Below are 27,298 nucleotides of genomic sequence, written 5' to 3' on the forward strand. Positions count from 1 at the left end.
CTGCAGCAGTAAAGAAACCACCAGGTTTCAATGGATCCAATCCTACAAAATAAGAACTTGGAAAATTGTTCATTAAATGACTATAAAACCCAGAGCCTCTCTAGTTCTATATAGTCCCTTTACTCACTGCCTCCCCATCCCCAATGACCCCCCTTCCTTGTGGGCCCCAAACCCTCTGGGCCCAGAGTCTTCAACTGTAGGGCGCCAGGAGAATGTCAGTCCTAAGCTGGGGAGCAAAGCAACTCGGCCTCTCCGCGGAGCTACACTGTCCATCTCTCAAGGGCACGTGGGCCTCCTCCACAAGACACGCCGAGCACGTGTCTCCCCCACAAGACAAAAGCACAACAGAGGGATAGACTCTCGAGGGTCCTTCCATTCTGTCCCTCTCAAGGCTCCCCGGCTCTGGGGAGAGAAATGAAAAGCTGTCTGCCAGAGGCACGGATGAGAGCGGGCTGACTCTCAACAGGGCCCCCAAATGCCCGCCACAGAACACTAGCCTTTGTTGTCGTTGCTTTATACCCTCTCCATTACTCATCGTACAAATGTGTACCAAATGGCTCAGACACTGGAATTCCCTCCCACATCCATATTTAATGCTGGGCACACCCTGGCTACCTAGGGATTTGCATGCACCTGGATGGATCACGGTATCTGAGGTCCCCCAGGGAGCAGAGAAGACCGTGAGGGGTGGAAGGCAACAAGGAACATGAAAAGCCAAAGGCTTAGAGTGGGTGATGACGCTTGGAGCTCTTCTCCTGGTTGTAGATGCGTCGGAAAACACAGCGAGAAAACTATGACATGAAGCTACTGAGAATCCCTCAAAATCACCCACCTTTAGATGGTCCCCCAGGACAGCAATAAAGCCAATGAGTAAAATATGAAACCCTATGATTGTTACATACTATACTGGGGTTCAGAGCAACCATTTATTGAGCACCTATACAGCAAAGCTTTATAAGGTTGTAGAGACTATCATGAGGACTGCTCCTAATTAGATGAAGAGTCATTCATTCAGCAGTTAAAATACGAAAACCAAAAAAAGCAACAGGCTTTCAAGTAGCAAGAGAGAAATAAACAAGAGTACTATGGGATTTGAAAGAAGAGAGAACAATCACAATCGGTTCAGGGAGAAATACTAAGACACATAGATGGATCAATAGCCCAAGACTCAGAAAATCAGAGCAGTGGCTAATCTGGAGTCTCTGGTGGTGGCTCCATCAGGAAAGATGTGGACACACACCAGGCTGGTGGCAGGAGAGGCGTGGGATGACTGCCGAGGCAATGTGTTGGCGACTGGCAAGACGCATGGGCAGAGGATGTGTGCATGTGTCCGCACACGCGTGTACACATGCTAAGCTGGATGCTAATTACCATCCTGAGAAGTCAGGGGGCCAGGCTGGTTTAGGGGCTGAGAGTCAGGAAAGTATAAGACAGCCCAGGCTTGGCGAGCACCCAAGCCCAGCAACTTCTCCACGGTGGATATGGGGGTGCCCCTTCCTCCACTTCATCCCCCAAAGTGGAACGTGCATCCATATATTGTCCAGTGTCCTATCTTCCTCCCGGTCCCAAGGAATCCCCTGAAAAGAGGGAAACCCCTGGTTCCAGCAGCAGAAACAAAAGATCTGCTCCCGGTTCCTCAAGTTATGCCTCTAAAGGATTTCTCCCACATACACTGTTCTCTTAGAAAATTCTCATTCTGGCTCATCACAAGCTGTAAGAGGGTCTATCACCATTTATACTCTTTCTATATTAAATGAGTTCCAAGTTCTAAACATCTGTCTTACCAATATAAGTTTTAGAACGCAACAAACCTTGGGAAGCTATAGGCTACACAGGAGTTAACGCAGCTGCTCTCTTCCATGGCTCCAGCTTTCAGAAATCTCCCCGATTTCTTAGGACAAAATGTCTCACAACAGGGAGCTCGTGAACAAACAGGAAACCTGGCGCATTAGCCCCTGACGACACTCCCATCCTTACATGGGATGTTGCTAATAGTCAACGGCTTAATGACTGGGCTTGTCTTGGGGAAGGGAGGCCTATTAATAGGCCCCTGTTTGTAAACAAGTGGAATGAAGGCAAGGATCACATACATCAGGGCCCATAGGGAATGCAATTAAGTCGCACTCCTCCTGCAGTGAGTTTCCGAGTGTCTGGAAGCAGCGGGGCTGTTTCTATACTTCCTTCCAGGCATTCGGCCTTACCCTAGAGCAGCACATTGATCCCCTGTGGATTAAAGGACAAAACCAGGAGGGATGCTGGCTTCCATCATCAGCCTGTTCCCTCTTGCCCTCTCCTGCTTCCATAAATCACTTCTGGCAGGTAGCTGGGAAGCAGCTGCGAATGACAGTTTTGCTCTGGAGCACAGGAAGCCACCTTTTAACCCGCCTGCTGTTGTTTGTCTCTCAAAACGTGACAAAGGAACAGATGTAAGCAACATGCCAACTGTCGAGAGGATCTGCTTGGAGCGCTATAGGAAGCCTGCTCAGAGCCACATTACACCAGCCGCTGTGCGGAGGCACAACTGAGTTCATTTCCTGACATATCCCCCCCGTGCCCCCATCCCAAGCACTCTCTACTCACATCAGGTCGGGGTCTGAAATGCTCAGGCAACTCAGTACATGCATCCCAGCTGCCACCTTCGCTCCCCGCCTCGAAGCCTGTTCCCAAACCCTGTTCCAATGCCACCGAGGTCCGGTCCAGCCTCAGCTCCCAGGGGTCTTCTCTGACCCCCACAACCCTCCTCGTAAAGGACCTTGGGCCAGAGCACTTTACAGTCTGTGCTGGCTTCTAAGCTTCTCACAGGCTCACCTCATCGCTGTCCAGACCACCCGGTTACCTCCATGAGGGCTGGAGCTGGGTTCACACACCTCTGTCTTCCCAAAGTAGTGTTTTTCAAATTGCTAGTTGCAGGATGAGTGGGTCGGGAATCAAGTTTAAAGGGTTGCAACTAATATTTAAAATATTAAATACAAACACAGCTTATAAAAGATACTCTTGGGACAACTGAGGAATTATCGGGGAACTATTAGATGATATTATGAAATTCCTATTAATTTTCTTAGGTCCAGTAATGGTGTGGTATAGGAGAACGCCTTATTTTTACGCGATGCATGCTCAGGTATTTAGAGGCAACTTACTTTCAACTGGATCAGCAGAAAAATTATGTGTGTGCGCCCGCATGTGTAAGTTCACACACAGGCACAGATAAAGCAAATGGGGCAAAATGTTACAACTGTTGACTCTAGGTGTAGAATATACAGGTGTTCACTGTACTATCCTTTAAATTTTCCTGTATGCTTGAAAAGTTTCATAATAAAAAGCAGAAGAAAATAAAAAGGAAGAGAAAAGAATCACAATGCAGGGCATGAAATACGATCTGGTTTGGGATGTCTATGGATGTGTGTCCTAGGTTACAATTTAAATGTATTTCTTCCTGTGGGTCAAGGCCGAGACTTTGAAATGCTGCCCTACAGCTCCTGACGGCACCAAGCACACAGCAGGTGCACAGTGAACTGTTTGTTTAATTAACTTCTAAAAGCACAGAATTTTAGTGAAGGGGCAAGCTGAGAAATCATTTTGTCTCCAGTTATATCCCATTAACTCAAGCTGTGTCAAAATATCCAAGCCATTTCCTGCCTTAGCACATTTGGCCCTAACCTCAACTCGGCCTTCAGGACTCTCTTACCAGATGTTTAATTACTCATCAGGAGGGCTACTCCCCTGCCCGGCACCCACCGCACAAGGGAGGTTGGGGGAGCTGGTTGTTAATGCAAGACTCTGAGAGTAGGGTGACCAGTTGTCCCAGTTTGCCTGGGATTGAAATATGTATTTTGCTGGACTAGGGACTGCCAGTGCTAAAACTAGGACAGTCCCAGGCAAACCAGGACGGCTAGTCACCTTAAGTGTGAAGGAAGACTGGGAGAGCGCCCTGGACAGCTCTAGGAGAGCTGATACTATGTGCCTTGTAGCATCATGGCAACATGAGGGACCAGGGAAAACCCGGGGCAGCAAGATTATGACAAGGCAGAGATCTCCCTGACAGCATCCCAACAGCAACAGCAAATACCAAATTGCCAAGTGTCTCTCATGCCCCTAAACAGAACCTCTCTCTGATTATTCACCAACTCATCTGGAAAGCACAGGACAATGGGAACTTACTGTAAAAACGTCATCATCACCAAGCTCAGCCTCATTATGGATGGTGGAAGATGAGGTTGTTGAGCCTAAAAAGACACAAAAACCACAAAAAGGTGTTTCTAAAGAGGATAAGTCAAAGCCAATCACTTAAAAAAGTATATTTAAATAAACCACATCCTATTCCTTTCACATGTGAATCACCAGCAGAAATATGTTACCTGGGAATTAAATGCTTTTAATTTACCCTTCTTAATTGACTCTAGCCAACATGTTCCCTAAATGAACTTTGCCTACTGTTGTTCCCAAATCAATCCCTCAAACTCCCTCACTGGCCACTGGAGAACAAGTACACAGAGAGGCACCACAGAGGCCATGCATCATGACTGGACTCCACCAGTGACCCCCATGCCCCCACTGTGTAGTGGGAAAAGCAATGGATGGAGAACTCCAGGTTGGACGGGCCACCATCTCACTGCATAACTGGACTTAGAGGTCAGGGCTTTTCATTTACGCACGAGGGGATTTGACTAAGTAGCTAGTATAGTTGCTTCCTGTGCTGAAATTCAGACACTGTACTCTAAACCCCAGATTGTGGGAGCCACCTTCTAAGCTGATACCTGGGCAAAGAGGTTTTCTCTTGCAATACTAGGGTATCGATGAGTTTTCTTCGTTTTTGCAGGCCAACATTTAGGTTCATTTAGGCTCATGTCAGAAAACCCAGTTTATTCCATCAGGAAAAATAATGGTCATTTAGGGTTCAATTGGTTTATTTGTTCAACGCTTTCTTCATTCTGGCAGGCAAATTAGTGTAACTTCCCCTTTTCCCTCCTAATACCACTCCGTAATGTGTGGATCAAATCAACCGACACTGTTAATGGCCAAAAGGAAAAACACACTTAAATTTGCATAAGTGATAGATCTACCAAAAGGTAAATTTAGTCTCTCTCTTCTCCTTTTCTTCGTTAGGTCTTACAAAATGTACATTTGGAAAATATTTTGCTATTACATGAAACTGAAATCAAAAGACTTGCTCAGAAAGGAATGAGAAACATTTACATTTCCAAAGAGGGATCACAGGAGGAAAAACAAGTCCCACAATACCCTGTGTGCAATTCCTATTGATCTCTGAGGATTTTTCTCTATTATTTGAATTACTCTAGTCCATCAACGTTTAAGGCAAGTTTGATAGAACAGAGCTAGGTAGAGTGTCTACAGAGAAAAACATTACAAGAGAATCAAATTCTGTGTGTAGCTTCAGTGACTGAGTACATGGACATACTGCTTCTACCAATAATACAGGATACTCTCTCTTGTAAACATTTAAAAGCTATGTTTAATAACAAGATTTTAAACATTTGCCACTTGTGTCAGATCTATGATGTGAACACTGGCTGTTACTCATTTTGGCCACCCTGGGATTGCAGTTCCCTGATTCGTGTTCCAGCCAGAAATGGCTCCCTGCTGATGTTAAGAGATTTTTCTTTTGAGATTTGCTTTTCTCTCTTCCCCCAAATCCGCAATGAAGAAAATGACTTCAGAACATATTTATTTCATATACAAATAAAACATGTATTCTTTTGTGATTAATCTCCCCAAATTCTGAATTTGGCTTTACCATGCCTTGCTTAATATTCCTTTATTCACAGGGCCCTGGCTATGGAACCTTGAACCCTTTGATTTGATAACTGAATGTGTCAAAGTGGAGAATTTGTATGTTTGGACTCTGTGGATTCTAGAAAAGCCCATGAGAACTCACTGCCTAAGAGCCTTCCAGGCCACGATTAAATGCAACACAGTGTTTACCAGCTGCTCACCCATGGACTAAGGAGTCACAGATCCCTTTGCCTTTTCAGTGGCAGACGTACCCCCTGGGCTCTCCTTACACAACAGTGGGAAGGCATGGAGATTTCTGGGCCCAGTAGAATCTATTCTCCACCTCTGGACCAAATCTGACCAAAGCTGTTTCTCAATAGTCAGGGAAAGGTAAAACACATCAAAAAGTCATTCACATGGAAGTCTAGAACTTGTCTTTTCAGAGCAGAGTCTAAAAACCAATTGGAATCACTCTTTACTCTGAAACCCATCTCCTTTTCCCCTGCACTGTCACTTAAAGTTTTTTTCTCCTTGGATGTTCCTGAAGTTTTGGCCTCTACTGACCTGGCCCCCAACCTACCTGCAAATAATCCACAAATATATGATGGCAGACAATTCAGATTAAAAAGAACCTGGAAACTTCCCATAGTCCCACTGAGAATGCAGCAATAAATTCAATACCTTCTATAAGGTCTTCGATTGCTTTCCTCACTCCCCTGTCAAAGGCTCGAGCATCAGCAGGGCTTTGGAAAGTAAGTCCAAACTTCCTATTGTCGACCTTCCAGTGATGAAAGGTTGGGTTGGCTTTGGTGTAGACCAAGTCCTTTCTCACATAGCATTCCAATACCACCTGAAGGATTGAAACACACAGGCGGGTTACTTGTGAAATCGTCATGATTGCGTCTGGTTACAAAAATCTAACTAGGAACCATTGTCCTTGGTGGCAACTAATGAAAACCCTCCCCTCTGCCTTCACGTATCTTTGAAGGCTTCTTGGAGGAAAGCTTTGTCTGCCTCTGTTGACCATCCACTCCTTGCTACCCCACACCCTTGGTGGTCCTCGCTGTATTGCTGTACCCCTTAACCATGCTCTCTACCTCGCTCATTTTCCTTCCTCCTGCCCCTGACTAGGGGGCACTAAGCTGAGGTCCAGTCTTGGGGCTTTGCTCTGTTCCAGGTTGGCTGCTTCTACATCAGGGGTCTCAATCTTCCTTCTCCTGTCCTAATGGGTGTCTCTCAGTGACCTCAAATTCAACAAGCTGAGCAAATAACTAACTTGCTCTGCAAATTCTGCCCCTAGTAACTTCCCCTTATCTAGCAATGCCAACCCCTCTCTGTTCATTCCCTCTGGCTCAAATCTCTGTGGTTTTCTTTTGCCTCTTCGGCTTTCTCTATTCCCCATATTATTAGTCACCAAGTCCATTTCATTTTTCCTTCAACATCTTTTGTATCAACCCTGTTTCAATTGCTATTACCGTGATCTAGGTCTCTACTAACCTTTTACCTGGATTATTAGAACAATCTCCAAATTTCTAGCAATCTCGTCTCAGAATGGCCTTTTTACTAAGCTATGACTTTGAGCAGACTGTCTTAGACCTTTGACCTTTTTATCTCTAAAGCGGAAGCAACACCAACCTTATCAAATGAACGTACACATGAACATGCTTTGAAAACACCAAACAGTAAGAAACCTAACAGGGTCATACACGCTTCCCAGTATATCACATTATGTTTTACTCTTTTATTTACTTCAGTTTTTGTCACCTTCACAATTTAGTACTTGGTTTCGTATTATTCTCTAACAGTTTCATGTGCATTAGTCTTGTTCCCCTAACCAGACTGTAAAAGATCAAGATATTTTATAAAATAACTCCCTCTGTGTGTAGAGTGCTATTGCTGGTAAAGATACCAGAGTTTAAGATTATAGAATAAAAGAGGCATTGCAATCATGTGAATGTAAACTCCAGTCTTTATTCATAGAAAGCTCCAAAATACTGACAATATTTATTTCTATGGTTTCATTATATATATATATATATACATCAAAATGATTTTGCTAAGTTTTACTAGCTTTGATCTTGTTCTGGCAAAGTTCTACATTTAACAAAATGAGATCTTATTAATTTTTAACTAAGTGAAAGAATAAAGGCCTGCCTAAATTAATAAAAATTCCAATTAGAGAGAATATCTTTAAATGAGTACAACTTTCAATAATACGTCTAAGCAAACAGAAATTAAGCATTGCCTAATAAATGTTCCCTAACTTAATAGATGAGAGTAATAGTCAAATTGGCATATCAAATAGCAGTCCCAAGCAGTTAACTTTATTCCATTGTATTGAAAGAAGACAACAGTCCCCTCGCACAGTTCTATTTATGATTAAATTGCTTACTATGGCCATTTTCACCTAAGAATAGCACAATGATTAAATGTCAGCCCAGCCCCATTCCAAATTGGGGAAATCCAAATAACCAAGGCTTTAACTAACAAATGTTATCTATTTTAGAATTTAATAGTCTCAATGCAAAGTCTCAAAATAAACTTTTTTGTAAAAACAAAGACTTCTGGTTTTCTCCATATTTTTTGGGTGAAAACAATTAGTCTTTGGTTGACATTTTCTGAGTTTAAGATTACTCCAAAGGTACATCTTCCTAGAGAAGTGTAATAAGTTCTTAGAAAAGTAAAGTTCAGCCACCTAAATCATGTGAGGGGGAGGAGGCCAGATACCCTTTCTTTGTTCTCTTAAACAAAATTACATCATTACCTATCTAAGTTTAATGACAAAAGTGAAAACGTTCAAATGCTTTCATCTTCCTAACAGGTATAACCCCTCTAGTGAAGTTTTGGCATAATAGGTATCAATCTTCTAAAATGAAGTTTAGGCGTTGACTTAAAAGTTGAGAAAGGCTTTTAAAAATAGCTTTTTAAATCAGATGCGTGGGGAGAAAAAAAGTGATTATATATTCTTGTTGGAGGTTTCAAAAAAATCGATACAAGAAATCCATATTGTAGAAGATTTAAGTAATTTAGGTGAGTCCATGAAGGTTCCATTCTTGCCCATCTCACCGTCCCTACCCTCAACGCCTCTCCCTCTCCAGAACTGCCCACTGTCAGTATGGTAGACACAACTCCAGTTCCCTTCCTGCAGCTTCTTTACATACGCATGTAAGTTTGTGTGTGTGAGTCTGTTTAAAAGTAGCCAAACCTATAAATTGGTCTTCAACTTGCCTTTTTCCCAAAAACATGTCTTGGAGATATAGGAAGGTAAAAAGGATTCTGTTTAGTGGCTGCATAAATAATATTCCTCAGTATGGATATATTAAAATTATTCAGCCATTCTCCACACTAATGGGCATTTAAGTCATTTCTAATTGGTCGCTTTTACATTGTCTAATGATGGAATGAACATCCTTGAACATGTTCTCAAAGTTTGGTCTCTTGGGAGACTTCCCTCTGCACCCCCAGGTCCTTTCACGGGGTCTGGGATGGCAAAACTATTTTCATATATTAAGATATTTTTGCTTTTTCATTGTGCTGCCAGTTCTGCTAATGGTGCAAAAGGAACTGTGGGTAAAACTGCTGTGCTGAGGCATGAATCAAGGCCAGGCAGTGGCACCAAACAGTACCAAAGTCACTGGATTCACCACTGTCACATGGTCAAAGTAAAAAAGGCCAGTCTTATGTAGGATTGTCCTTGATGAAGCAGTTAAAAATGATTACATCTTGACCTGTGAATACACATCTTTCATCTCGTGTGATGAAATGGGAAGTACACATAATTGGATTCTCATATCTGCTTCTGCATTTGATCTGCTGTAATACGTTGCTTTGGCTGAAGTATGGGAAGAAACTCTGGCTTTGCACAAATGTGTAGTTAGAAAAGGGAAGAGTATCTCTCACAGCCTTTTTACTTCTACTGCATGGGGAAGAATGTCGATTGTCTCAAGGAAAATGTGTGTAATGTGTGTAATGGCTGCAGTTGTGAGTTGAACTAACTACTTCCCTCATGGATCACCAGGTTTACTTGGAAGAACAGCCTACAGGTGAACTACGGTTATTCAGACTTGGGTACCTGGCAGACATTTTCTTGAAGATGAACACAGCGAGCCTGTCACCTCAAGGAAAACAAGGAGATATTTGTTGCCAATAATAAAATTTCAACTTTCAAGTGAAAATTAGAATTTTGGACAGTTTCCTAATACTTAAGACTTTTCTAATGAGATCAGTGGTGATATTAAGAAATGTGATTTTTGATATTATAGAATTGAATGTATCAACATTTGGAAGATCTATTTAACTCAGTAAACCATTATTTTCCAAATGACCAATGCATGACATTACAAAATCAGGAATGAGTAAAAGATCCATGCAAAGAGAAAGATAAACCAGTGGATTTTAATGTAATAGAGTATAAAAAGGTCATTGATATGGTTTCAGAGTCCACATTTAAGAAACTACTACAAGCCGAGTTTTGGTGTAGCATCAAAGAAGTATATCTATGATGGTCTGAAAAGGCTATTAAAATATTTCTATGTTTTCCAACTACATATCCGTGTGAGGCTGGATTTTCTTCATATACTTCAACCAAAACATATGGCCACAGACTGGAAGCAAGAGTAGACATTAGAATGCAGCTATTTTCTATTAAGTCAGATAATAAAGAGATCTGCAAAAATGCAAAGCAATGCTATTCTTCTAATCATTTTTTTTCCTGGAAAATAGTTATATAGTTATTTGCCTATTCTTGCCTGTAAAGAACGTCATTTATGCTAACACTACTGTTTAATTAAGATTTTTTAACAATTTCAGTTTTAATTTCTAGTATGGTAAATATTAGTAGCTATAAGCTACAAGATAAAAGCATTTGGGGGTCCTCAATACATTTTTTGAGTGTAAAGGGATTCTGAGACCAAAACTCTTCTGATAACTGTAGCTATCCATAAAGCTCTGCAGTCTATTTCCATAGGATAGGGTTTACATGTGGACCTGCCAAGTAAAAAGGAATACACATTTTAAATTAATATCCTGCCAAATTGCCTTTCAAAGAGCTTTGCCAGCTGTAACTCCCATCAAATGTGTGTGGGAGTGCTCACAGACCTGCGCTGGAATGATCAACCTTTTAGATTTTGTGATTCACCTTCATAAGGTAGTTCCTCACAGGATTCATTTCAGAAGTAAAATCCTCTAATCCATCTAAAGTAAGATTCAACTCAGAAATTTTTAGTTTACATATAATTTCTCAGGAAAACGTGACTGTCTCCAACTCACCAAAAATTATCCAAATAACGACTTTGTGAATGGATATTTAGAACACAGACTTTTCCCGTAGAAACAATGGAAGTTCAGTTCACAGGCGTCAACACAGAAGTCAAGTAACAACAACAAAAACCAATGTGCTGAATTCTAGAACTGCACTACATTGGAAAAACTACTGACAACAGTTTCTATCAGAAAAGGCTGGTTGTCCCTGTTGGAATACTGGGAACTCTGATACCATCCATTCTCTGTATTCCCAAAATGATCTCCACCCTCTCCTCGCCATCCCACCACTGAGGGGGACGGGTGTCCTTCAACAACCCCATCCCATTTGCACAGCTTCCAGGAGGATTCATACCCTCCAGTGGGCAGAAATGCTGCATTACGTAAGCTTGGGGGCCAAAGGAGGAGTCATCATATTGCCATAAGTGCGTGTGTGGGGTTGTGTGTTAGGAGTCCAGGATTTACCAGAGTGTGAAACAGGCACAGTGAGGGATGGAAAGATGCAGAAGCACATCTGGGTGTATGGGTGTGTGATTTAACTACTAGTGGAGATAATATATAAAAGTCCAGAAGTGTAGAGTCACAGAATGTAAGGGGGACAAGAAGAGGGAGAGGGTGATGGAGAAACATGACAGGGGAGGGGATGAGGCACACAGTCCTTGTGCAATAGCAAGACATAACAGAAGCTGGTCCACAGCCAGGACTGTCCTATTCCCATGCAGAGCTGGTATGAAGGGACCAGGTTTTGGCTTCACAATGAAATGGTTCCCAGTGCTGGCTCTGCTAATGACTATGTGCCCCAGACTGAGGAAATGGATCACTTCTTGGAGAATTGAGGTTCCCCATTACAAAGTGTAGATAATATCAATAGTATCCTCCTCCTTCAGAATGTTGCAGGAATTTAACTGAGGTTATTTACATAAAGGGCCTCAAACAAAATTGTAGAAGCTCACAATTACTATGGTCAAGTCGGTGGTACGATACAAGTTTATAAATGTACCTATAAAATGAAAGGGCTGAATCAGACAATCTAAAGGCTATTTCAGGTTGACATATTCTATGACAAACCACAGAAATACCAGGAAAAAACAGACCTAAAAAGATGTAACCATTCAGGTACAATAATTCGCTAACGCAAAAGTAGTAACAGTAAAAATAAAAAGGGAAAAAGGGAAAAAAAATTTTCTAGCAAAATTTTTGTAGGAAAAGAACCCAACTAAAATAAAAAAGGCAAGCAATAGATTATAAAAATATTTGCAAATATGTAGATGAAGATGAGTATATTTATTATACTTAAAGGGCATACATATCAAGGAGAAAAATCAGGCCCCAAAAGGTAAATATGCAAAGGACACTGACAGATAATTCACAGTTAAGACTGTTTAACAAACAGAAAAACATTTGATCTCATTATTAATCAACAAGATACCACTGTTACTCTAATCAAATTGGTAAAGATTTAAAATATGTGACCCTCAGTGCGTTAAAGAACATTCTCAGATATGCTGGTAGCAGCTCTTTGTACAAGTATCAAAAGTCATAAAAATTTGACCCACCAAATTATTCCAAGTAAATAATAAGTGTGGAAAATGCAGATAGATAATGCTGGGGGTAGTGGGAAGGGAAGGAATCTTAACATTTGACACTAAGGAGATCCTCAAATAAACAATGGAACGTCAACCTGATACCAGCAACATGGAAAATTTCTTATGAGAATATCTTATGAGATATAAAACTTTAGGGACTTCCCTGGTGGTCCAGTGGTTAAGACTCCGCGCTTCCACTGCAGGGGGCAAGGGTTTGATCCCTGGTCGGGGAACTAAGATCCCACATGCCATGTGGCCCAAAAAAACAAAACAAAACAAAACCACACCACACACACAGATATAAAACTGTTTATGAGTTCTGATTACAGCTAGGTAAAAATAAAAATATGCACAAAGGGAAAAAAACTATATCAAAGGGCTAGAGGTGGTTATGCACATGTGACTTTGGCTCAGTTTGGGGTCAGAGTGACAGGGTATCAAATACTGGTTCCCGGCCCCCAAGATGGGTCATCCAGAACAAGGAGTCTTTCTGAATCTTAGTTTCTTCAGTTATAGCTATACAGGCTACTGTAAGGATACAATGATACATCTTAACTAAAGGGCTAGCATTGTACTCAGCCCTTAGGTAAATGCTGGATAAAAGGTAGTTATTTCACTTTTTCTTGTTAGTGTGGTTACATTGCCTTTATTGTGAATATCTTATAAACAAGAATGTTTTAATTATTTGACTATTATGTAAGGAATTTCTTGAATGGCCATGTTTCTTAAAATGAGCTATATTCTCCCTTTACATTTTCATTCATTTCATTTTCAGAAATGAATCAAGTGTGAAAATACCATTTCTGTTCATCCATATATAACATTTAGAAATTGTTCTGCCTTATTTTGTAACCTTTATAAACATTAAGAAGTGGTTGCAGAAGAAGATTAAGTTTGTATACTCAGCACATAAAACTCAACACATGCCGCTGTCAAGGGTCTCAAATGTATCACTGGCTTATTCCTGTGGTGTCTTTGTATTTTCTCTGTTGAGATACTGCATGATCCTGCACATTTTGAATCAATGGTTGGCTTTGGAGTATACATTCCAGGATCGAATACAGATAGGAGCATGTTCTCCCAGATTCAAGGCCACCAATTAAAAATAGACAATTTCCCTTTGTATCATAGATTCCTTCATAACATAGAACTGGACATCCAGTCCTTCCATGAAACTATGTTATAAACTATCAACGCCCCCATCTTTGTGAGATAATGATTACTCTCCAAAGTGCCTATTTTTAAGCATGTAGAATTATTACAGGAGTGTAATGGCGCTGCTTTTTGTTACTTTCTTTTACCAAACATGTTTTATCCATTACCTTATGAAATAGAAGCTGCAGTATTTTTGAGATAAACATTTGTTTAGAAGTAACGTCAGACGACACTTCCTCTTTGCATTCTATCTCTCACCATCCAAACCTTGATGGCATGCTCCATGAATAAACCCAATGTTTAAAAAAACTCTGACTTCACAGCTCACTACGATGTGATTCATAATAAAGAACATACTTTCGTTTTGAACATCTTGTTACAGTGACAGAAAGACAGCTTAATTAATCAAGACGCAAATAAGACAGCCAAATGCACGACTTCTAAGCATCTGAGTTATACGGTGTGTAGTAAAAAGTGACTTCACTGAAAAGCCAAGGTTAGGGTTTGCAATTTGGCGCCAGCCCCGTGAATTCTAACTTTGGAAGCTTTTGCAAGAGTCTGAAGTCAGAGAAAGAAGGAAAAAAATACCTACAGGAAAAGGGCTATGATTTAATGTCAAGAAATCAGTCGTTGCTAATTTAACCCACGCGTTGCACGTCTGCCATTACCAGTTTGTCTTTCTGTCGTTCACCATGGATGAGAAAGCCGCTTCGTCCATTGCCTTCGGGGTGCATGACCTTACAGACCCCCACGCGACTGATCCCGCCTCCTTCCTGTGGGAACCATCCCCCGCTGGAGTCATCTCTGGTCATAACCACAGCCTTGACGCGCACAATATAGCTGTCACTAAAACGACAACAACAAGAAGAATGGGGCATGACAATGGTCTGGAGCTGGAGGACACGTTTCACAGTGCAAGGGGACCACAGCCAGCATTTTTGGGACTCATCAAAAGAAAATCTACGCCTGGCAGCAACCTTAAAAGATAGCCTGTATCAATGTTCAGGGAAAAACCCAAACTCTTAAACTCAATATAAAAGTACGTTAAAAAAAAAAAAAAAAAAGACACCCAGTCATTAAAAAATAGTTGTGAATCTTTGAGGATGTATGCAAGCATAACATTCTCCGGTCTCTAGGTGGACATATTAATAATAAAACGAATGAACTTCTATCTGCAGTTTGGTATCTATAAGTTCGGAAAGACGAATCTATTAACTTAAGAGGACATTATGGTTTCAACCCTTACAACTTGGTTTATAATGAATGACCAAAGCTTAACATTTTATAAGGATAATAATCTTCTGATTTAGCATTAAGTACACGATAGTCCACTCCTAAATCAAATTCACCGTGCGATCATTTATTTCAGTTCAAATACCCTTTACACATGTGTAGCCTTCTGTTTATGATTTTATTTTTTCCAGTCTAAACTTTGATTTCGCAATAAGTTCCTTTGCACATTGGCCAAAAATCCTCTTTCTCCTCCAGAGACCAACTTTAGCTTCTTTTCATTCTTCATCACTTTTCCGAAACTTATTTGGATTTTCGGCAAGGCCATTAAATTCTCACTTGCTGTTTTCTTTCTTGGAACAACATTGCTTTTTTTAATCCTTCAAACATACATCCCCATCTTCTACATGCCAGGCACTGTACCAGATTCTAGGGAAACAAAGATGCAGAGTAACATAGAACCCTCTCTTTCTACGCAGCCCAGGCCCAGTGCTCAGAGCCTAGCCGGGCAACCTGCGATCTGCCAAACACCACTCAGACTGTCCCCCTCTGCCCCACATCCTTCACCTCACTCACCCCCAAAGGCAAAGCCACCCAGGTTCCCTACCACCCCCTGCAGCTCACCCACTACTGTGACCCAGCTCCCCTCCCACTGTGCCCCTGGGACTCAAGGGCCAACATCCCCCTTTACTTCCTAAACCCTTCCTTTCACACTTGTTTTTTTTTTTTTTTTTTTTTTTTGTGGTATGCGGGCCTCTCACTGTTGTGGCCTCCCCCGTTGCGGAGCACAGGCTCCGGATGCGCAGGCTCCGGATGCGCAGGCCCAGCGGCCATGGCCCACGGGCCCAGCCGCTCCGTGGCACATGGGATCCTCCCAGACCGGGGCACGAACCCGTATCCCCTGCATCGGCAGGCGGACTCTCAACCACTGCGCCACCAGGGAGGCCCACACACTTGTTTTTATTGTGGTAAAATACACATAATGGAACATTTATTTTAGCCATTTTAAGTGTACCATTCCGTGGCATCAAGTACATTTACGCTGTTCTGCAACCATCACCAGAACATCAACCATCCATTTCCAGAACGTTTTTCATCTTCCCAAACTGAAACGCTGTACCCTTCAACACTAACTCCCCATCTTACTCCCGGTCTCTATGAATTTGACTACTCCAGGTACCTCCTTTCACTTTCTTAACCTAAATGAAAACGCGCTCTGGCTGAGTCACGTGGCCCACTCGTGTGGCTGCCTTCTCTCTCCTGCACGCTTCCCCTGCTCAGCCTAGATGCGGGGTAGGGTAGCCACCTCTACTGCAGGCTATCGGCACTCTCTGCAGTTCCTCTGAAGCTCACAAGTCTAACCATGCCCCCTTCCTCAGACCTCTGGTCACCTCTCCTCATTCCTTGACGAGGTTAGCAAGTGCGCTTACTGTCGCTCCATCCCTTCACCATGACCCCTGGCATGATTCTTCATAGTTTCATCATTCACCCAGAGGATCCTTCCCATTCTTTGACCTCTCAGTTTCTGGAACTCTTCTCCTTCAGTGTCCTTGTCTCAGCCACCCAGGCCTAGGTCACTCTCTTGACCTTGTCAGTCTTAAGCATCCCGCTCTCCAGCCACCATCTCCCTACAGTGCAGCTCACACTCTCTAGATTCCAATAATTCTTCACCTCCCCAGGGCCAACAATCTATTGTGCCCTGTTCTCCACACCCTCATGTTCTCACTTGATTCTCTACCCAACTTAAGTTCCACGGTCTATCATGATACTCTTGCAGAAAACCTAAACATGTTTGCCTTCTCTTTCCTTACTGAAGTTGCCCAGTGAAACTCCAAACCCTGGTGAAATCCTACCATCTACTTAACTCCATGCCCTCACTCAGGATGCTGCACATGGCCAGAGGGAAAGACCCCACTCTACTAGGCTCATAGGTCTACTTTCGAAGTCCTAACCACTAAACTCAAGTGGGTCTACCCAGCATCCTGCTACATTTCCCTGATCCATCCCCAAAAAGACTGTTTCATATGTCCTCTTGCCCCCTCCCTCTCAGATGATGGATGAGCATGCTTTAATTTCACTGAGAAAACAGACACACTCAGAAGAGACCTTGCACCGGCGCCCACTAGCACGCCTACTACTTGGTACCAGTATTTGCTGCCTCCCCTCGTTTAACTGTGCCTAAACGATCCATGATCTAAGCCAGGGCCAACGACTCCACTTAAATATTTTCCATGTGCTGACAGTGCCCCAATTCACATTTCCATACCCAGACCTCTTCCCTAAGCTTCAGATCAGTAAAACCAACTGCCTATGTGATTTCTCTGCTTTGGCATCTAGTAGGCACCTCAGTTAACATGTTTAAGACTGAACTCGTGATTCCCAACTGGCTCTTCCTTTGAAATATATCCAGAACACTTCTCTGATGATTGCAACAGCCTCCTAACTGGCCTCCTTACTTCCCATACCTGCCCAACTTTCTAAGAAAGTCGAAAGGTAAGTCAGACTAAGACATTCTATTCAAACTCTCCAAAAGCTTCTTATATTACTCCGAGTAAGAGTCAAAATCTAGTGCGTATCTTACTCTCCTCCTTGCTCATCCCACTTCAGTCCCATCGGCCTTGATGGTCCTCCACATCAAGCACCCTACCTCAGGGCCTTTGCACTGGTTATTTCCTTCGCTTCAAACCCCATTTCCCACTCTTCTTTCCACACACCAACTAGGCTCATTTCCTTAATTCATTCGGGTCTCTGTCCAGGGTTATTTCATTAGAGAAGATTTCTCCGTCCACTTTATATAAAGCAGCACCCTCCACTCCTCTTAAATCTTCTCACCGTGCTTTGTCTCTCTACATGCTACTAAATCAACATCTGCCCTGTTTGCCCACTTTTCCCAACCAGAATGTAAACTCCATGAGAGCAGGGACTTTGCCCTTTTTGTTTACTGCTATATCCTTAGAACCTAGAGTGATGTCTTTCATGTAGTAGGTCGTGGAATGAATGGGTTAAATAGATAATACTTGTAAACAGGTTTTAAAAAATTATTTGCAGCTAAGAAAATCTCTGAGAAAATATAGTGTTCAATACTCATTTGCTTATGAGCCACAACAGCTTAACTGGGATAGGCTAAAGATTTCCTTTTCATTAATAGGAAAATTGAATTTAAAAAGTCACATGGTTTCTTCATTAATCCATTCACCTCAGGATTCAACATGCATATTCGTTTAGATCAGAGAGATTAAGAACATTTTATAATATTTGTTTAGTTACATACACATAATTTGAGAATATACTCCCCCCACATTCCTCTTTTATTCTAGAAAAACTAAGGGTTCCCATGATGTGTAATTCTCTAGTATGAAACACAGTTTTCTCAAATCATCTGTGAATGTACTGTGGGTTCATCCCAACAGGAAATGGCCAAGGTGAATAACTGAAACTCTACACGCCTCTTGCTAAAACATGCTTTTACTTTTTTTTGTTGCGGCTGTGTGCTTTTCTCCCTTCCTTTGAAGGGATTAAGTAAACACGAAAAAGGGAAGTTTGCATTACTTATGTTGGTGCCATAAACTTATTTCCAAAAAGTATTCATTTATTAGAGATTCAAACAAATACCCCAGCCCCTGGCTTCCAGACTACAGGGGCTGTTAATTTTGGCCTTTGACTGTGGTCTGCAGCATCCTCTTTTCCTGCCCTGATTCCTTCAATGCCCATTCCCGAGGGCACAGATTTCTCTGTGGTGCGCTTCTCTATGGTTACACCAGTTTAACAGCTGAACACCAGTTCAACTGTTAAACTGGTGTAACTGATTAGGACCTGGTGTTGAGAGTGGGGAAAGGAAGCCCCCCATCTCCTCTGGCAGCAACCCCAATAGCCAGCATTAACTGAGGCAAGTGACTGTTGAAAACAAGGCAGGGGGATAAAGTGTTGCACTAAAAGCTGCAAAGGGTGTCTGCATAATCCAGCTGCATGGCCGCATGCCAACTGCTTCCTATCCTTGGTGTATTTACGTTATTCAGGCACTCACCCCGCCCAGAACAGAAAGGACAATGAACTCTACTACCAAAAAGGTATAAAGACGGAAAAAACTCCCTTCCCACCTTCCCTCCCTCTTTCTGGAAAGAATTAAACAACATGCTTACGCCAGATGCGGGGTTTGTCTGTGGGGTGCGGGATGAAGCAGGAAAGGCTAAAGCAGATGCGTTTCTTCATGTGCACAAGAAAAATGCTGCGGGTACGCTTTAGAAAATTCCCCCAAAACGCTATTGTCAACAACAATAACCTCATGCTTCTGAAAGTTTCAACTGTTAAACTGGTATAACTGATTAGGACCTGGTGAAGTTCCAGGCGTGGGTCCAAACACAAACTGAATGGAGCCCTCCCTAGTGTCTGAACTTGAGTTAAACTGACCCTAAGAATCAATGTCATTACAAAAGGTGTTTGACCGCCACCTGACCACCGCTATATCCTTTATATGCATTTTGAGTAAAACTGGCTTTTTCAAATTGGGCTGGGGATCTGGCCAAACGTGGTTCCTTGAAGGACAAAGCTTTGCACTCCCCACATGTAGCCTTTTTTGTAAAACCAGGACTTGCTGTCCTGCAATCCACTCAACATGCAACAGAGGTCGGTGACATCCCACGGCAGGATGGGGAGGGAGAGAAAGAACAATTTTAAAGCTAGATTTTTGTTCTGGGGTGCTGATTCCAAGGTGGCACAAGTAGTTCTGGATCTCAGGCCTTTCTGTTCTAAGCTGTTCTCCCCAGATTCAAAGCAGGCCCTGTCTGGGCCACGTTACAGAAGTAAACAAAGGGATTGTAGGAAACAGTGATGAGGCAGCATTGTGTCTGTAAAGAATGTTCAAAGCCAGACAGGTCAGCACTGCCTTGACCTTCTCAGTAGCTGAAGAAGCCTCTTTTTGAGCTTCAGTTTCCTCATTTGCAAAAAACGAAGAAGAGTATACCGTGCTGGCATGTCCTGAGGGTTAAAAGCAGTAACGGAGGGCTTCCCTGGTGGCGCAGTGGTGGAGAGTCCGCCTGCCGATGCAGGGGACACGGGTTCGTGCCCAGGTCCGGGAGGATCCCACATGCCGCAGAGCGGCTGGGCCCGTGAGCCATGGCCGCTGGGCCTGCGCGTCCGGAGCCTGTGCTCCGCAACGGGAGAGGCCACAACAGGGAGAGGCCTGCGTACCGCAAAAAAAAAAAAGCAGTAACTGAGGTCCAGTGCCTGATAAAAAGAAGCTTGGTCAACTGTAGCCATCATAATTATTTTTGCTGAAAGGCTGACTTTAATTACAAAAGCAGGTCCTTTAAAGGCAAGCCTGCCTGGCCACTGAGGACTGGGTTTCCTGACTGCCTGCCTTTTTCAGCTGTCGGAGAACGGAGTGGCAGGGAGGCCTGTCGGGCCTTGGACAGCAGGAGAAACAGCAGATTTATAAAGAACAGGTCTGAGCCTACATCTCAGGCACACCTGGAGAGAAGCAGTCCGTCTGCCGTCTGGGAACTGGCGTTCTGCTCCTCCCCCTCTCCCGCTGGCTTCAGAGATAGAGCCTGCAACTTTGACATCCCCCCTAAATACCTCCCCCGCCCCCCACAGCGCTCCTTTATCTCTCCATTATGCTAAACATTACATTCATTTCCTCCCAGCCCTCTTTTCCATCCTTCTCCACTTCACCAGACCCGAGAGGGATTAGTCCAGATCGTCGCCTCTCAGGCTCCCTCTTGGTCCCAGCACAACCACAAGCCGCCAGCTGAGCCAAATATAACACCACGTCCTCCAGAGGGGACGAGGGCCACTCTTCACCGTAATCACACGCCCGGCCCACCCCCAGTCTTCCTTGAGCCTATAGATTTAGAAAAGCTCTTTGATTTAATCGAATTGTTATGTATATATAAAGCATTACATGTATGTATAAAACATATGTGTGTGAAATATATGTGTCTTGTCATCTTTTTAAAAAGGATCAACAAAATATTTCAGCAGAATCAAATGAGTTGAGAAGCCAAAGAAACTGGTCATATTCTATTTAAAAGGGTGGTGGTTTCTTGAGTTTTATTAGGTATCAACTACTTAAGAATTTTTTTAAAGTAGGCTGCCCTGGTTTTAGAAATTTATATAATCCAAACTTTATAAAGTTTGGAAAGGAAAGCTGTACATAATGGAGTTTTATGCATGGTGGAAACATGGTTTTCAGCTCTGTGCAAGCCCCTACAGGTAGAACACTAGCTCTGCCCGCTTATTGTCAAACAAAATTTGTATTGTTTGTATGGTTAGGCCATTACAGGCAACAGTGGTAAGAAAAGCATCTAGAGGTGCGAGGCCCCACAGGAGCCAGTTCTGGTGAAGGCACCTGGCTCTCCTCTCAAATGCTAATGAGCAGCCACTACGAAGGAGAGAAGAACTTTTCTGAACATTAAGTGTTTGCTTCTTAAAGAGAACTGGCTTGCATGATATCAGAGTTGGGGGAGCTAAAAAGTGGGCTAAGATCACTCAAGAAAAAGGCTTCCCCATAGTTAACTTAACATCCATGAAATCAGCCATGAAGTACACTTGATGGAGAGTCGTCTTGGAAACTGCCCTACCCCCATATCTGCTAGTAAGAGAATCCATGTACCTAGAACAGGTACTGACACCATAACTTTGAATGCATGGCACCAAGGCCCTCTGCCAGGGACCAGATTCACCCAGAGAAGAAAGCAGGCTCTTCATCCAATCTTCATAGTGTCCCTGCATTTCTGAGATGCTGCAGCTCATCTTGCTCATGCAGAGTCATTCCCCCAGAGGATACAGCAGAGCTTTTATGTGTTTTATCTTTGTGATCAATTTATGCAGTTTTAAAATGGCATGTAATGAGTTTTCGGAATGGAACCCCAATATATAACATGGTACCTGGAAGGTGGTGGGTGCTTGCCTTGCAATGACTGGGGATGTAATCTTCATCCAGAAACTAACGGTGGAAAGCAGGGGTTCCTGCTTATACTGTGGAGTGTGAATAGGTTTTCCTCCTTTACTATGTTCTGGGCTCAGAATCTGGGAGTGAAGGTAACTAGAAAATGTTTTAGGAATCCCCACTTTATTATTATTTTTGGCCGTGCCACACGGCTTGTGGGATCTTAGTTCCCCGACCAGGGACTGAACTCGGGCCCTTGACAGTGAAAGCGCAGAGCCCTAACCACTGGACCGCCAGGGAATTCCCTAGGAATCCCCACTTTAATCCTACATCACAGCTAGTAAGTTCTGCTGTCCTGCAAGGTCACTAGTGCCCTCCATGTCCAAGTTCCACCCTGACCCAGAGGGGGAGGTATGGGGCATGCTCATTCTCATCCTCACATGCCCCATATAAGCCCAGCATCTTTGTTGTTCATGCTACCTAGCTACCCTGAAGCATATAAATAGACCTACTCACCCACACACTATTTTATAGTGCATGTATTAAAAGGGGTTGTTTTCTCCATTACTACGAAGGACATTGCCAGCATGACTGATATTTGAAATAGGAGTGATTCTTAAATTTAATAACTTATAAATAATTCCTTAGAACCAATCCTAGGAAGTTGAAGTTTATTAGACATGGGCCTCTAGTACTTTTATTTTCCCACTGAAAATTTAATACAAAAACTCTCCTTTAGAATAACCACTGCAAACTCGTTTTTATGAGCTAGTGTTTCCATGATTCAAAATAAATGCCCCTACCTTGTTTATAATATTATGTACAATACTTTCCTTTACATTACAACGTGCATTTTCCAGTCTCCAAGTGCTACCTCACACTTTCAGGCCACAAGAGCCAGAGTAGCATGTACACCGAAAATCATTCTCTGGCACGTGGGGCTGAAACACACACCCTGCAGACGTCCATGGGAATGGACACCCTACCGGCTGTCCCAAGTGGAGGGTACTTGCTGTTCATGGGTCCTGTGACCCATAATGGCCAAGAAAAGGAAATGAAGCCAAGACACAAAGGAATAAAGATCAGGGCTGGAAGTTAAACATGTAAGCTTGACAGATGCTTAAGAGGTCTGTGAGGAAATAGTTGAGGAAATACCAGAGGCAGTTAGGGGTCCTCTGACATCCCCACAGCCTGGAAACACTGATCAGGGAGCACTCTGGTGAGCTAGAAAAACCTACAGCTGGCGAGGCAAGTCAGAGCTTCTCGTGGCCCCTGATCCCTCACCTCAGTGACAGCCCCAATTCCAAGGGCAAACCTTCACACGCTGAACGGGACGTGATGATACCCACAGCAGCGCCCAGGTACGCTGGAGGTTACCTTACAAAACACTGGTTTTGGGGTTTCCTTCTCAGCAAGGTTTACAAAGTTATATTAGAATCACTCCACTGTACTGTCTTTAAAACACAATTTAGGGCTTCCCTGGTGGTGCAGTGGTTAAGAATCCGCCTGCCAATGCAGGGGACATGGGTTCGAGCCCTGGTTCGGGAAGATCCCACATGTCGCGGAGCAACTAAGCCCGTGCGCCACAACTACTGAGCCTGTGCTCTAGAGTCCGCGAGACACAACTACTGAGCTCACGTGCACTACTGAAGCCCGCACGTGTGGAGCCCACGCTCCGCCACAAGAGAAGCCACCGCAATGAGAAGCCCATGCACTGCAATGAGAAGCCCATGAACCGTAATGAAGAGTAGCCCCCGCTCGCCGCAACTAGGGAAAGCCTGCGCACAGCAACGAAGACCCAATGCAGCGCCCCCCACAAAAAATAATAATAAAAAACCCACAATTTAAAATTTAACCTCTAAGCTTTCCTCACCTGTAGTTTGAACAAGCATAAATCCTCCACAGGAAGAGAGTGATTCAGCTAGATTATACTTCTGTTGCTCTCGATTTTTTTTTTCCCCTTTTGGAAAAATCGTTTAACCAAAACCTTTTGATTTTACTTATTTAATATATCCAATGTCTTAAGGATGGAGCTATAGTTCTTTTTCTTCAACAAAAAAACCTTTCCTACCTACATTGAAATTCAGAGCTTAAATTCAGAAACCACAAGAATACTATTGATAAATATATAATATCCACAATGATGGATCACTTATAACTGGGGCACAATAAAGATAAATGCCTTAGAGCTGTTATGCTAATGTACAACCTAAAACCATAACACCGGGCAGTGTTAAACCTGGGCAATAACGTGTTGGCTGAAGTAAATCTTAGCACCCGAAGGCAATTTTAGAAGTTGTGTCTAAGACAGATTTTTTTAATGGCTCTTTGGCAACTCTCCCTGTGTCAATATAACTTTCCCGAGCAACTATCTCTTGAGGTGAGTAACGTACCCAGCTGGGAGAAGCAAGGCCCGGCTGAGGTCAAGCGTGGAGAGATAGGGCAGGACAGGCATGGTAGTTTACTGTACAACTGGTGAAGAAAGGAATCATTTTTTCTTGAAATCTGAAGATTATTTGCTCTAATTTCTACTAATAGCAGAAATCCTAATTTCCCCACCCTGTGGATCCAGGGAACTGGAGATTCCTGGGCATATGGGCCCCTTAAATCCTAGGTGGGTTTCCTGGTTGACAGACCACTCCGGACCTCTGTATCCTTATTTGTCAAGTATCTCTACAGTGGATAATTACCTTAATAGGAGGCTCTGGAATGCATTTTAAATTATTTTTGAGTTTTAGGGACTTCCCTGGTGGTGCAGTGGTTAAGAATCCGCCTGCCAATGCAGGGGACACGGGTTAGAACCCTAGTCCAGGAAGATCCCACATGCTGTGGAGCAACTAAGCCCGTGCGCCACAACTACTGAGCCTGTGCTCTAGAGCCCGCGAGCCACAACTACTGAGCCTGTGAGCCACAACTGAAGCCTGCGCGCCTAGAGCCCGTGCTCCGCAACAAGAGAAGCCACCGCAATAAGCCTGTGCGCCACAAAGAAGAGTAGCCCTCCCTCAGCAACAAAAGACCCAACACTGCCACAAATAACAAATAAATAAATACATAAATAAATTTTAAAAAATTATTTTTGAGTTTTAAAACACTGGCTCCAGAAAATTAACTCATATGACCCTCCACCATGAACAAAAATCCTTCAATTTGGAAGTAAATATAATACAATTTAAAAAAAATTTAATTTACAATCCCACTGAATTCAACAAAGTTAAAAAAAATTTTGGAAAAGATTTCTTTTTAAAAATCCAGCATCAAATGATTCTCTGCACTGCCTCAGATGAGGATTATGTTAGCACAAGGGGGATAATTCCATTTTAGACTCTTCCTTTCAAGGCAAATCTTCACCAGGCAAGGCTGCCAGGCCCACCCGGACATGTCTGCATCCTGCCTCCACTCCTCATTCCTTTTACCTGTACATCCAGGAACCATATCTGCTGTAGACAGTTACTGAAATAACAAATAAATATATCCATGTATCTGTGTTTTATTTTAATGTGAATTCTACCATAGCCTTATACACAGATTCTCTAACATGGTTAACATGGATTTTTTTTTTCTTTTTTCTGTACGCGGGCCTCTTACTGTTGTGGCCTCTCCCGTTGCGGAGCACAGGCTCCGGACGCGCAGGCCCAGCGGCCATGGCTCACGGGCCCAGCCGCTCTGCGGCATGTGGGATCTTCCCGGACTGGGGCACGAACCCGTGTCCCCTGCATCAGCAGGCGGACTCTCGACCACTGCGCCACCAGGGAAGCCCCGGTTAACATGGATATTTTAAGATCACCTAAAACATTTTAGGAAATCATAGTAAGATTTATCACAACAGTTCATTAACATTAAAGGCAATCGATGGGAGATTTCTGAGTTACTCTCAAAAATCATCAAAACACGAACAACTTTGACATGAATAAGCTGCTTTAAAAAATGAAATTTATCTTATTCAAACCAAAATAGAATGAATCTTCTTCTTACAGACTGAAATGGTTCTGTCCTAAAGGGTGAGTTTCAGGGTGATCACACAGTGCAAAGTGGGGACAGGAGTCCTGGTAGGCGAGAGGCCAAAGTCTGCATCTAGGTTTATGATTTTGCTTTTATTGTCTGCTGCTTTGCTGAGCCCAGAGTTCAGTGGGGTTCATAATTAATCAAGATCAAAGGATTACCAACTTGAAACAAACAAAATAACCCACAGCTAAAGAACCCTTTCTTCCCCTACGTTTTTCTCCAAAAGCAATTAATTTTCTTTGACTTTCCCTCCGTTTTACACACCCTTCCAAAAATGGTATTTACGATCCACATTTAAACCCCCAAAGGCCAGCTAATGGAAATGTGAGATTACTAAACAAAATTAACTCTCACCACATTAAAGTACACATGTGATAGAAAAATTGGTACTTCAAAACACAAACGGCAAAGGGAGTTGCTTAAAGTTAATAATCTCCAATTCAGGTCTTTAAATTGCAGCCCTTGAACTTCTGCGCCTGACTTTCTCAGAAATCTTCGCTTTCTTAACAAATCAGAGAAAACAAAAAGGAAGAGAGTGCTTAATGATCACATGCTGAATTGATCCAGGAGAAGCACACCATATCTGCAACTTACTTTGAAAGGCATAAAAAAATAACAGGGTGTCTCGGATGGACAGAGGGATGGATGGATAGATTATGTGGGTGATAAAGCAGTCAAAGTAAAATGCTAGTTTGCAGGCTGGAGCTGGTGGGTGTTGACTGTATACATCTTTCAACTTTTCTGAACACTTGAAGATATAGGGAGAAAGAGAAAATTTATAGTGCTAGATTCTAAATGGAGATCAACACTAAACCTAGAAGATGCTGACAAAGGTACTTAAAAGTCTGCTTACTTCTCCCCACGTGATCCAGGACACATTTTCCATTTTTTACCTGTCACCTACCACCCTCCACTCCAAAACAAACCATGGTCAAAAGGTTAGGAAACTACTTTATCAACCTATGTTAATACCAACTTCTAAAGCTATAAAATCATTTACAAGCCAGTCTTTAATAAGACCTGTTCTCAAAAGGAGGTGATAATTTCGCCCACAGGGAGGAAAGTCAGCATGTCCTGTTAGCGACAGGCTGACTGGATTATGATCCACTGGACATGGACACCCTTTCAAGAGGCAAGAATAGGGCCTCCCTGGTGGCGCAAGTGGTTGAGAGTCCGCCTGCCGATGCAGGGGATACGGGTTCGTGCCCCGGTCTGGGAGGATCCCATATGCCGCGGAGCGGCTGGGCCCGTGAGCCATGGCCGCTGAGCCTGCGCGTCCGGAGCCTGTGCTCCGCAGCGGGGGAGGCCACAACAGTGAGAGGCCCGCGTACCGCAAAAAAAAAAAAAAAAAAAAAAGAGGCAAGAATTACCAATTCATTTAATTCCTTTTCTTCTAGGATTCTGCCACCTCCCTCATCAGAGATGAAAAGCTTAACAAACAAATAAAGCA

The 27,298-nt window shown here is 43.0% G+C and overlaps 1 protein-coding gene across 1 annotated transcript in view; it reads right to left on the bottom strand.

Moving 5' to 3' along the window:
• SPRED2 (sprouty related EVH1 domain containing 2) overlaps positions 1 to 27,298 on the bottom strand; it is a 131,612-nt gene that overhangs the window by 15,210 nt on the left and 89,104 nt on the right. Inside the window, exons 3-5 of the mRNA XM_060117533.1 lie at positions 14,399 to 14,576; positions 6,412 to 6,580; positions 4,159 to 4,223 (exon numbers count right to left, since the gene is read on the bottom strand). Of these exons, the coding sequence (XP_059973516.1) occupies positions 4,159 to 4,223; positions 6,412 to 6,580; positions 14,399 to 14,576 (412 nt within the window). The remainder of the gene's footprint in view (positions 1 to 4,158; positions 4,224 to 6,411; positions 6,581 to 14,398; positions 14,577 to 27,298) is intronic.

The sequence above is a fragment of the Mesoplodon densirostris genome, chromosome 14 (assembly GCF_025265405.1).
Source record: "Mesoplodon densirostris isolate mMesDen1 chromosome 14, mMesDen1 primary haplotype, whole genome shotgun sequence".
Lineage (NCBI taxonomy): Eukaryota > Metazoa > Chordata > Mammalia > Artiodactyla > Ziphiidae > Mesoplodon > Mesoplodon densirostris.